Genomic DNA, 13665 nt, shown 5'->3' on the forward strand with positions numbered 1-13665 from the left:
AAAGACTGTCAGACACTCCAAGAATACAAAAGGCACTAGAAAAATTTTTTTTTCAACTTGCTGTTAAATATAGGAGAAAGTGAGGACTGCAGATGCTGGAGATCAGAGCTTAAAAATGTGTTGCTGGAAAAGCGCAGCAGGTCAGGCAGCAAAGGAGCAGGAGAATTGATATTTCGGGCATAAGCCCTTCTTCAGGAAACATGTCCTTCATCTAAGAGCCCACCCACAGTATGTGGTGGTTCCTCTAATTTCTGTCAAGTAGACTGCTTAGTACCAGTTTACTTTTATGAGTTATAAATGGAAGGAATTTTAAAAAAATAAGAAGTTGAAGTATTTTGTCATTTTTCTTGCATTGTAACTGTGAACATTTTCTTCACAAATACATACCTGGTTGCACTATGACCATCACCTCAGCGGTGGCCTGGTGCCCTGCTGAATCTGTGACTGTAAGTTGAAAGATGTAGTCACCTTCCTGCATTGCTGACAGTTGGAGAGATGATGTTCGTACACCCTAAACAAAACAAGTGAAAGAGGTAAAATGCACTATGTATTAAACAGCCTTCCCTGCCTTAATGTTTTGCTCAGTTTATAATGATCAGATATGTCATGTTAGCAATAAGAAACATTTAGATGTTTGCCCATTAGTGAATAGCAGTTGGGGAGGCAGTGGCATTATTGCTGGACTGTTAATCCAAAGACCCAGCTAATGTTCTGGGGAGCCACGTTCAAACCGTACCATGGCAGATCGTGGAATTGGAATTCAATAATTATCTGGAATTTGAATTCAATAATTATTTGGAATTACGATTCATTGACCATGAATCCATTGTCAATGATCTGGTTCAATAATGTCTTTTAGGGGAGGAAATTGCCATCCTTACCTGGCCTGGACTACTTGACTCCCGACCACAGCAATATGGTTGACTCTTAATAATTAGGGATGGGCAATAAATGCTCACCTAGATGCCCTCATTCAGTGAATAAATTTTTTAAAAAGTCAAAATTAAGATTTTATCCGAAGATTTAATCCTCTCTCATTTCAGTGGAAGGAAGCCAAGTGATTAGATTTGCTGAATATAAAACAATACTTCATCATATTTAATCGAAACATAAATCTCAATCCATCCTTTTATTAACCAGAATGATTGTAGCCTTCGAACTTTGGTAGCTATGCCTTTTCCCCTTGCTAACTATAGTTTAAAAGCATTCTTGTAAAGGGTGTGTTCTCGCTTTTATTCCATAAACCTCGGGATCATTTGATTTTGGATATTGGCCAACGATACAAATGTTTTCCTACCTGCATTTCAACAACTTTGCCTTTACTCTTTGGGCTTAGGGACCATTCATAGCTGACAATTCCATGGTCATCTGTGCTTTGGTTGCCATACAGCATGATGGAGTTCTTGGGTAGTGTGAGGACTTGATTCGCACCAGCATTGGCTACAGGTGGATAGTCTACTGCTTTATGCACAGTGACAACTGCTGTGGTTGAGTTACTGGCACCATCAGAATCCACCACTGTCAGACTACAAAGGAAAGGGAATAATAAAGTGGGCAAATCTTTCAAATATACGTCCGGGACTGAACGACAACTCCTAATTGAACAGGAATTTGATTTACATAGTACAGCAAATGCTATGGTTAACAAAGAACTGGAAAATACCAATAAAAAGCCTTAAAACATGACATTTGAAATAATTTATCCAGCTGAAAGCACACTATGCCAACATTCAGACTTGCTACACAACCGTATTCTAATAAACTAAACTACTGGAAATAAAGTTATTTTATACATTGAACAGGAATTTTTCTAAAAACCAGCACAGGTCAAAATGAAGTTCTTCTGGGTTTTAAATACAACTAGATCATGGCAAAATTGACATGTATTGTGATTCAGTTATATTCTTCTAACAATCAATTACTATTTATTTTAGGTAATTTATTGTCTGAGAGAGATGATATTCATACACCCTAAACAAATTACCACTTCTAATTATCAAACCTCAAATGATTTAAAGCTATCGACATTTAAAGCTACACAAGAATGGCAAGATTACAGCTGATGGTCATAATCAGTCTCCATGCTCTGACAAGGTGGTCCCAGGAGCAATTGAGCTCGAAATCCACTTTATTCTTCAGCCACCGGTTTGTCCTTTTTTTGCAGATCATGAGCCCAAATTGAGAAAGGGTGTTCTTAAGACGTTCCCTCATTGCCAGACAAATCTTAAAACCAGAACACCAAGATCCTACAGTATTTATTATTTGAGCTAGAAACATATGAATGGAAGCGTAGATTTAAATTTCATAAGTGATCTGCAGAGGTTCATTTGTAGACACCCAGACAACCCAAAAACAATTTGAACATTTGTGTTTCAGTAATAGGGGTAAAATACACAGTTAGATCAAGACACTGACTCAAAATTTTCTCAGTGCGTCTGTTCTAACTGCCTCAAATGATTACATTGAGGCACAAACACATATTCAAAGTCTTGCCGTGCCTATAGATTTTCTATGAAATATCCATTTCAAGTAGTATACCTCTATACCAACATAAGTTCCTGAGTCTACATTTACAATCAAAATAGAGTATACAGACTGATTATAGCAATGATTGAAGACCCATGGCACTAAAAAGGACATAACATTGTGCCGGATAACTTTCTTGAGAATCATTTTACTAATCCGGAGACACTTGATCAATGAAATTGTCTAATCAATACTTGGTGTGTAAATAGAATTCAATTGTCAAGTGATATGTCCAGGAATCTGCAAAACTAAAGAGCCAATCACTGACATCAGGAAGCAAGGAGAAGGATACATCCCTACCTATATCAACGGAGATGAGGTGGAGATGGCCAAGAGCATCAAGTTTTTAGGAGTGACAATCAGCAACAATCTGACCTGGACCACCCATGTTAAAGGGGTGGTCAAGGCGGCACAACAACTCTTCTTCCTCAGGAAATTCGGTATGTCCATAAGGACGCTCACACCAATCTTTACAGACGCACCATAGAAAGCATTCAATCTGGATGATCACAGCTTGGTACAGCAAGTGCACTGCCCAGGACTATAAGAAATTACAGGAAGTTGTGAACACAGCCCAGACCATCACGCAATCCAATCCTATCTATTCTATTCTTCTCACTGCCACAGAAAGGCAGCTAACATCAAAGACCCTCCCAACCCAGTCATAATTTCTTCGACCTCTTCCATCAGGAAGATACAAAAGTTTGAACACACGTACCAACAGGTTCAAGAACAGCTTCTTCACTGCTGTTATTAGACTTCTGATTGGCCCTCTCAAATATCAAACCTAATGTTGATCTTGCTTGCTGTACACCTTCTTTGCAGCCATAACTCTGTATTCCTCACTCTGTTCGATTACCTGATGATCTTTGTGTCTTTGTTATGATTTGCTGCACTATATTTAAAAATGCAACTTTTCAATGTACTTAGTTACACATGACAATAATGTATCAAATCAAATGGGGCTTCAACTTTTCAACATCAGATTCCCTGATACATATGAAGGGATAGAGAGTTGGTATTTGATGCTAACCTGGATACACAAATCTGGCAGCACAGCAACCTGTGCAAATGCAGGCAAGAAATTATAAAGGAGCACTTAGAAAGTGGGAAACACCATGGCAAATGAGTTCAATATGGTCCAGTGTTTTCCCTAGGATTACAAGATGATAAAAAAAATCATACTACTGAGAGACAACAAATTGCAGAAAAGCAAGGCAATTTGACTTTCCAGCTCCAGGTACATAAATTGCCAACAGGTTCACAGATACAAAGAAACACTGATAATAAAAAAATGGAACATGGGCCTTCAAACAAATAGATTTATTTGAATTAAAGAGTCAAAGAATTGAATGAGAGCAGGCTGCGTGCATGTGGATTCTTAAATTAAGGGGTAATGTTATCAAGGTCCTCAAATGATACAAGGATTCCAAAGGATATAAACAAACTTCACTTAATATGGTGGAAGAATGAAGTTACAATGTGGACCTGGGTTATCTCTTTACCAAATAGGAAACACTTTCACTACCATGCAGGAACAGGATCAGAAGCAAAGTTCTTTTGAAACCGGAACCTTATGTTTTGAACATGGGTAAGTTTCAGAGAGGTTGTTAAGTTGTGTGGATAAATTTTATCAGAAAAGAAAAAAAAAAATTATTGACTGGCTATGAGATGTGGTCAGATTTTGACAAATTTAGAAATACTGAGGCTAGTACTAAGGAAAAGTACATAACGAAATTCAGCAAACTATGAAATTTTCAGAAATTTTATTTGGAAATTTCCCAATTTGTGCTGGTATTTACAGCGCTGGAAAGATGTCCAGTTTGACCAGAGCTGCTAGCACAAATGTCAAAGCACTAAAAATTCCTTGGAAAGCATTTTGCTCCAGCAGCATTCATCATACAAAGGAGGCAATCATTAACATGACAGATAATGGAGGGCACATTGTTAACAAATTGACAGGTCGCAAGTGACAACATGAAAGGACAACAGCATCAAATATAAATGGACAGAAATGCTATTGCTAAAGTTGAGAAGCTAAGAGAATTTGGAATTAATGTGAATGGACCCCAGAAATGATCAGAGTGCAGTCAATTTGTGTTTTAGGGGCAATTCAAAATGCTATTAAACCATGCATGTCCTAAATGGTGTAAGTGACAATATCCCAAACTAAACAAGAAACCAAACTTTTAATAATGGAAGATGGAGGTACAGACCAATGAGAGGGCAATGCATTGGTCACAAGAGGTTTCAGCTCAGTGATATATGTGCTGCTGGTATAGCCTTTCAACTGTGTAGAATTAGACAGTGGATGTAGATCTACCATGTGTGGAATGATCTGGTTAAAATGCTGTCTAGAGTAATAAAGGTCAAGACAAAGTTAAGAAATGAGAGTTTTATCAGTTTCACATTTGGAAATGATAACGCACTAAAATCTTTGAAAACAAGGATGTGGTTAAGTCCTTATAAAATAGGCAGAATCAATCATTTCATTAGCATGAACATTGCACCCAGAGAAATATCCTTGTTACTCACTTGGCCATTAATGATGAAAAGACAGGTGGAACCAGATATGAAAGCGAGCGAAGCTACTATATTTGGAAAATCTGTGAATTTGCAATTTATGCCATTATGAAACAATCACATTCCTTTAATGGAACATAGATAATTTCTTTTGTGATATGGTGAGGTAATGTTGATCTCGGTAGGTAGAAAGCGAGATGACAAAGTAAATTATGGTAAGATTGGATAGACAGTTTGCCCATCTGTCCTCTAACAAAAGGTTTAAAATTTTAGTATAACATGCAGGAATAAGGGATGGGAGGGTAATAAGCTCACAGAAGAATGAAGTGATAGATGTGAGATTCGTCAAAAACATTGAAGGTCAACATCATAGCCGATAGTAAACCTGCCTTCAGGAGGAGATTTCCACGAGGTACTGGCTATGGGTTTAAAGGCAGAGGATAAAAATGTCTATTTTACGTTTTTTGTTTTAAAAGATTTGGGAAGTTTTCCTCATCAATAATTCATAGTAAAGAAAATAATTGTAGATGGAGTGATGGAAAAGTGGATAGGGACCAGATGTGGAACATTTAACGAAACGTCTCTTTTTATTGGCTCATTGATGAATTTAGAGATGGAAATATTTCAACAGGACTAGAATACAAGCGCAGAGATAGACTGCTGAAGTTGTATAATGCTCAGGTCAGACTTAATTTGGAATATTGAGAGCATTTTTGGCCCCGTATCTAAAGAAGGATATGCTGGCACTGGAGGAGATCTAAAGCTTGTAATTTCAAATAAACCTGTTGTCATGTAAGTTCAGAGTTTGTCCATCCCAGTCCAACAACTCCACATCAAGACGAACAGGACAGAACAAAAAACTCTCAAAGGCATGTATCATCACGTGCCATTTAAGCACAGTTGTTAACTCCCTGATTTTTCAAAAATCTACATCCTCCTTTTTAGATACTGTCCATGATCTAATCTCCACACCTCTGCAGGGTAAAGAATTCCAGACCGTCACCACCCTTCAGAAAAAGAAATTCCTTCCTGTCTCAGTTTAAAAAAGGTGACCCTTTAACCGATAACATTATTCCCCAGTTCAAGGCTCCCACACTCCCTCATGAAAACATCTGCTCAACATCTACCCTGTTATACCTCAAAATCTTCTGTGCATCAATCAGATTACCCCTCCATCTTCTAAACTAATGATAAAAGCCTAACCTGTTCAACCATTCTTGAGAAAACAGCCCCCTCAGCCCATGGATTAGCCTTGTGAATCGATTTTGAACAGCCTCCAAGGGCAGCACGTTTCTTTTTGAAATACAGGGACCAAAGCTGTACATTGTATTCCAGGTATGATCTCACTAACACCTCTGTACAGTTGTATCAAGACTTCACTATTTTAAAACTTGAACCCCCAAGCAATAAAAGCCAAATTCCATTTACTGCTTTAATTACTTGCTGCATCTGCATGCTAACGTTTTGTGTTTCATGCACAAGAACACCCAGATCCCTCTGCACTGTACTTTTTTTTGGAGTTTCTCTCCATTTAAATAATAGTCAGCTTTTTTATTCTTCTCACCAAAATCGAAAACGTCACACTATCCAACATTTTACTCCATTACATTTTTGGCCATTCAACCTGTCTATATCCCAGTTTAGATTCCTAATGTCTTCATCTCAACAGGCTCCCCCACTCGTTTGTATTAATACTCTGCACTGAACATCCTCATCCAATTCGTTACTAAAAGACAGTAAATAATTGAAGCACTAGGACTCCACATTGTGGCATTCCATTAGTTTTGTCTTTCCTACCTAAGTCCAATTAATCCTGATTCTCTTCTACACGTTAATTAAATTCTTAAATCCATGCTAATACTCTGTCCCTTGAGCAACCTCTACCTTACCCCACTCCGCCTCATACCTGAGTAAGGTCTTCCTCAGTCTAAACTGTCTTCAGTTAAAAGCAGACCCTCACCATGTTCTACTGGTATCATAAGTGGCAGCTTTCAGGCATCTTTATGCTGCAGGTAAATGATTTTTTTTGTAAGGTGGGAGTAGTGAATTTGAAAACATTGCCAATTTTGAATTCTGTTTTAAGACGTTATGGCAATCAGGCTTCTGGGTCTTTCAGTTCTGCACGAAACACTCCCAACCCATAAGACACCTGAACTGAAACAAAGAACTTCTCCACTGGGTCCTAAGCAAACTCCCTCCGGTAACAAACCACACAGTAAATTACCTACTACGCTGGGTCCGAAGCAGACCCTCTGCAAAAATACACCAAACTGCAACCTACTTACTCCAGAGGGTCGTAGGAAGGATCACTTAACTGGAAGCAGTCACAATCCACTCCACCAGACCACTGGACCTGTAAGGAAGCGGGGTAAGCATGCCGGTCTGCTAGTAAGACTGAAACTACTCGGTTTCAAGACCTCCTCTTCCTAGTTTACGCCTAGCAAACTGAAAATCTCTGGAGAACAAGATGGACGAACCCAGATCACGGCTCAGCTTCCAGCATGAACTGTGGGACTGCTGCCTACTCTGCTTCACAGAAAACTGGCTCAACCCATCCATTCCAGACTGTGCAATTCAGGCTGATGGTTTTTCTACCCATCGTATGGGCCGCACAGCATCCTTGGTAAGACAAAGGATGGAGGGGTTTGCTTTTTAATCAACAACTTGTGGTGCACGGACATTGCAACCCTGGGCAGCCACTGCTCCCCAAACATTGGATTTCTCACCATCAAATGTTGCCCCTTCTATCTACCACGGGAATTTACCACTGTTATACTAATTGCTGTGTGCATACCGCCACAAGCAAAGATTGAGGAAGTTCTGGATGTGCTGTACTCCACCACTAACACCCAGGAGACAGAACACCCCGATGCCCTGTTTATTGTGACTGGCAACTTCAATCAAGCCAATCTAAGGAAGGTGTTGCCTAAGTACCAGCACAACATTACCTGCCCCTCCAGGGGCCAGAACATGTTCGACCACTACTACAGCACTGTGAAAGATGCCTACTTCTCCATCTAGCACCCTCATTTCAGGAACTCGACCACAATGCCGTGTTTCTTCTCCTGGCTTACAGGCTCAAGATCAAGCAGGAAACCCCTTTGCAGATACAGGTCCAGTGCTGGTCAGAAGAGCAGAGCATCAACTCTGGTGCTGTCTGGAATTGGCTGATTGGCCCATGTTCAAACAGTCCGCAGGGTGTGCACTAAGGTGGGGGTTGCTCAAGGGACAGAGTATTAGCATGCATTTAAGAAACTGGTTAACATGGAGAAGACAGAGTCAGGATTAATTGGACTCCAGGTTGGAAAGACAAAACTAGTGGTGTGCAGGGTGTTCTAGCAAGATGGATAAAGAACTTGTTTAGCAACAGGAGACAGAGGGTAGTAGTTGAAGGGAGTTTCTCGAAATAGAGAAAGGTGACCAGTAGTGTTCCACAGGGATCAGTGCTGGGGCCACTGTTGTTGGTGATATACATGAATGATCTGGAAGAGGGCACTGTTGGTATGATCAGCAAGTTTGCAGATGACACGAAGATTGGTGGAGTAGCAGAAAGCATAAAAGGTACTATCAAAGAATACAGGAGGATATAGATAGACTGGAGAGTTGGGCGGAAAAGTGGTAGATGGATTTCAATCTAGACAAATGTGAGGTGATGCATTTTGGCAAGTCTAATTCTAGAGCGAATTTACAATAAACGGAAGAGCCTTGGGAAGGGTTGATGGGCAGAGAGATCTGGGAGTGCAGGTCCATTCTACCCTGAAGGTTGCTGCACAGGTGGATAGCATGGTCAAGAAGGCATATAGTATGCTTGCCTTCATTGGACGGGGTGTTGAGTATAAGAGCTGGCAAGTCATGTTAAAATTGTACAGGACGTTGGTTCAGCCACATTTGGAATATTGCGTACAGTTCTGATCGCCATATTGCCAAAAGGATGTGGGTCCTTTGGAGAAGGTTTACGAGGATGTTGCATGGTATGGAAGGTGCTAGCTATGAAGAGAGGCTGAGTAGGTTAGGCTCATTTTCATTAGAAAAAAGGAGATTGAGGGGGAACCTGATTGAGGTTTACAAATCATGAAGGGAATAGACAGGGTGGATAGAGAAAAGTTTTTCCCCAGGGTGAAGGATTCCATAACGGGATGTCTCGCTTTCAAGATGAGAGGTGAAAAGTTTAAGGGGGATACACGCGGCAAGTATTTCACACAGAGTGGTGGGCGTTTGGAACACGTTGCCAGCAGAGGTGGTAGATGCAGGCACGGTAGATTCATTTAAGATGCGTCTGGACAGATGCATGAGTAGGTAGGGAGCAGAGGGATACAGATGCTTAGGAATTGACCGACAAGTTTAGACAGTACATTTGGATCGGCTCAGGCTTGGAGGGCCGAAGGGCCTGTTCCTGGGCTGTAAGTTTTTTTTGTTCTCTTTGTTCTTTGTACCTTGGACGAGTATGCCACCACCCTCACAGGCTTTATCAGCAAGTGTGTGGAGGACTGCTGACTGAGGAGGTCAATTCAGGTGTCCCTCAATAGGTAACCCTGGATGAATCAGGGCATACAGAACTTGCTAAAAACCAGGCATGAGGCCTTCAGATCAGGAGATCCACTCAAATAGAAGGAATCCAAGTATGACCCTCACAGAGCCATTAGGGCAGCCAAGGACCAATACCAATCCAAACTAGAGATCCAGACAGACACACGGCAAGGACGGAATACCACCACAGGTTTTAAAAGTAGATAGTGCAAGACAGCAAACGATGACACATCCCTCTCAGATCGTCTCAGTGCCTTCTATGCTCACTTTGAGCAGACTTTTAGCTGAGAGGTAACACCTATTCTGACAAGTTCTTATGAACCTATCCCAACAGTCACTGCATCAGAGGTCAGATCAGCTTTCTTTTGTGTGAATCCAAGAAAAGTGATGGGACCAGACGGAGTACCAGGCCGTGCATTCAGAGCATATGCAGATCAACGAGCAGAGGTTTTCTCAGACATCTTCAACCTCTCCCTTCAGCAGGCCCTGCCTGTTTCAAGAGGGCCAACATCATCCCTGTGCCTAAGGCGGCTCACGCAGCATGTCTCAACGACTACCGCCCAGTGACCCTAACTTCGGTGGTCGTGAAGTGCTTTGAAAGGCTGATCATGGCACTGATGAACTCCAGTCTCCTGACTATTCTTGACCCACTGCAATTTGCCTGTCAGATCAACAGATCCACATCAGATGCCATATCTCTTGCCCTTGACTCCTCCCTAGAACATCTTGACTCCAAGAACAGCTACGTAAGAATCCTACTCATTGAAGGCTGAACTGTAGTCAACACTATCATCCCCTCGAGACTCATTACTAAACTTAGTGATCACTGGATCTTCAGTTTCCTGACCCACAGGCCACAATCAGTGAAGACTGGGGACAATATTTCATCCTCACTAACACAACACTGGAGCCCTCCAGGATGCGTACTCAGCCCCCTACTGCACTCACTGTATACCCATGCCTGCATTGTCAAATACCAGACTAAAGCCATTTACAAATTCACTGATGACACCACCATAGTCGGTCGAATCTCAGATAGAGACTAAACAGACTACAGATGGGAGGGAGAAGACCTGGAAAAATGGTGCACCGAGAACAACCTAGCACTCAATGCCGGAAAAACCAAGGAACTCATTATTGACTTTCAGTGGGATGTTACTCATGCCCCCCTACACATTAACAGCACAGAGTTGGAACGAGTGGAGAGTGTCAAGCTCCTGGGAGTGGTCATCAACAACAAGCTTTCTTGGACTCTCAGGTGGACGGACTGGTTATAAAGGCCCAATGTCTCTTCTTCCTCAGGCAGCTGAGGAAATTTGGCATGACGGTGAATACCCTTGCCAACTTTTATAGGTGCACCATCGAGAGCATTCTGTCTGGATGTATCACTACCTGGTATGGCAACTGTACCGTTCAAGATCGGAGATGGTTACAGAGAGTGGTGAACTCAGCTCAGACAGTCACAAAGGCCAACCTCCCATCTATAGAATCCAACCTCCCAACTCTCGAATCCATCTACCAGGCCCGCTGTCAAGGAAAGGCCGCCAGCATTCTCAAAGATCAATCCCACCCTGGCAATGCTTTTCTACAACCTCTACCATCGGGGAGAAGGTACAGAAGCCTGAACACACGCACCAGCTGGTTTCTAAACAGTTCAACCCTATTGTTGTTCGAGTTCTGAATGGACTCACAAACTCTTAACATTTACCTGTGTTTTTGATTTTGCCACTGTTTACCCATTATTTACTTAGCTATGCTACTTAACTATGTGAGCTGCCTGTATTGCTTGCAAGACAAAAGCTTTTCACTGTGCCTTGGTACACATGACAATAAATTCAATTCAATTTAAAACTAATCATTTCTCAGCACCTGACTGGAAAGCTGAGACTGCTGGGCGTAAATACTTCCTTTTGTAACTGGATCCTGGACTGACTGGGAGATCTCAGTCAGTCTGGATTGGGAATAACATCTCCAACACCATCACACGGAGCACAAAGGCCCCCCAGGACAGTGTGCTCAGTCCACTGCTGTTCACCCTGCTGACATGCGACTGTGTAGCGATGCACAAGTCGAATCACATTATCAACTTTGCTGATGATACAACTATAGTGGGTCTCATCAGCACAAATGACATGTCAGAATAATGAGAGGAGGTGCAACAGCTAACGGACTAGTGCAGAGCTAACAACCTGTCTCTGAACGTGGACAAGACGAAAGAGATGGTTGTTGACTTCAGGATGGCATGGAGTGACCACTCTCCACTGGACATCAATGGGCTCCCCCATGGACACCAGGAGAAGCACTAAATTTCTTGGCGTACACCCGGCGGAGAATCCCACCTGGTCCCTCAGCACTAGTTCCATAGCCAAGAAAGCCCAGCAGTGTCTCTACTTTCTGCGCAGGCTGAGGAAAGCCCACCTCCCATCCCCCAATCCTCACCACATTTAACAGAGGGTTCATTGAGAGTACCCTGAGCTGCTGTATCACTGCTTGGTTCGGAAGTTTCACCATCTCGGAACGTAAGACCCTACACTGGATAGAGAGGACAGCTGAGAGAATCATCAGGGTCTCTCTTCTCTCCATTACAGACATTTACACCACATGCTGCATCCAAAAGGATAATTGCATTGTGGAAAATCCCACACACCCCTCACTTAAACTCTTCTCCCTCCTGCCATCTGGCGGAAGATACCAGAGCATTCGGTCTCTCACGGCCAGACTGTGCAACAGTTTCTTCCCCAAGCCATCTGACTCCTTGACAGCATGATTGGACTCTTCCCCATCTGAAATTCTTTGCACGACTTCAAATTGCTGCTCGAAAAATGCCTATTATTTATCATTCTTACAAAACATGTATGTTTTGCACTTACGCATTTATGCGGTGTACGTTTGTGCCGTCAATGTCGCACCCTCAGTCCTGGAGGAATGCGGTCTCATTTTTACTGTATCAGGTGTATATGGTAGAAATGACATAAAAGCTACACTACTCTAAACTGAAGTACACTGGATTAGAAACCAGCCAATTGGCCAATGTCATTTTGCATCAGCAAATCTGAGCCTCGTTGCTATTTGTTAAACTAGATCTTCACAAAAGAATGCAGTAGCTTCAAGACAGAAATGGAGGAATTGTGAGAGTCAAATTAAATAGGTGAATTGGCTGGGCACCTGAACAAGTATCATATTTCCTATGTAATTTTACTCTCTCAGGAGTGGTGGAGTTATGCTAAGTATGTTTTGCATTTGCCAGTGCCTTCACTGGAACTGCTTCACCTACCTTCAGCTGCACAATTTCCAAATATAGTTTTTGTTACGTTACTACAGTTGATTACACCTTGAAAAATCCCAAGCGAGGGGATATTATTCAGACAGACAAAGCATTGAAAGTAAACATGGTGCTTTGAGATTTCCATTATTAGGAAGGTGATGGAACATGAAACTTGTTTTCAGTGATGCTGCTCATCTATGTCATGTGTATTCTAGTGCAGGAAGGTTATAAAATTTCTCTGGCTAAAGAAGATAAATGTTGCCCTTTAGTTTGAAAAGCTAAAAAGATCAGGAGTAGGAAAAGGAACCTGAGTGTCAGAAACTCTTGCTCTTGGTGAGGCATTAGATATATCATTCTTATTAAAAACAATTGGAAAAAATTCAAAGTGAATTCAACAGAAATATTATTGAGTGCTACACTGAAAATAAGTCATGACAGGATAATGTATATTCAATGAAACATGAAAACGAGATGTGGCTAAGGATCGATATTGCGGTTTGAAAACAGATGCTGCAGAATTAAAAATCTCCAAACTGAAATTGGTGGGCAATATCTGACTGTTTCACAAAGTAAGGAACACATTCGAAGAAACTGGATAGGGGCATTTGGAACTTCAACATACAGAGTAAAAGCATCCGGTCAGTTTGTATTTTTTAAAATTTTGTATACAACGTGACCTATTCAAAAGAAAAAGGGGAATCTCAGCATTAAATATGGTCTGAAGGTGTGCCTGAGACAACTGAATTAGGGAGTAGGTGATGGTTATTAAGTTATTAAGGGCCAAAATATAGTGCTAGAACTAAAAGTATGGACTTTGATTTTGT

At 41.5% G+C, this 13665-nt stretch overlaps 1 protein-coding gene across 7 annotated transcripts in view; it reads right to left on the reverse strand.

Moving 5' to 3' along the window:
- LOC122563664 (dyslexia-associated protein KIAA0319-like protein) overlaps positions 1 to 13665 on the reverse strand; it is a 114924-nt gene that overhangs the window by 33532 nt on the left and 67727 nt on the right. For all 7 annotated transcript variants that reach the window (XM_043717701.2, XM_043717700.2, XM_087976848.1 and 4 more), the window contains 2 exons: positions 1298 to 1526; positions 388 to 511 (listed from right to left, as the gene is read on the reverse strand). In XM_043717701.2, the coding sequence (XP_043573636.2) occupies positions 388 to 511; positions 1298 to 1526 (353 nt within the window). The remainder of the gene's footprint in view (positions 1 to 387; positions 512 to 1297; positions 1527 to 13665) is intronic.

Source organism: Chiloscyllium plagiosum, unplaced genomic scaffold (assembly GCF_037043375.1).
Source record: "Chiloscyllium plagiosum isolate Xiang-an unplaced genomic scaffold, Cpla_swu_hap1 HiC_scaffold_30, whole genome shotgun sequence".
Classification (NCBI taxonomy): Eukaryota; Metazoa; Chordata; class Chondrichthyes; order Orectolobiformes; family Hemiscylliidae; genus Chiloscyllium; species Chiloscyllium plagiosum.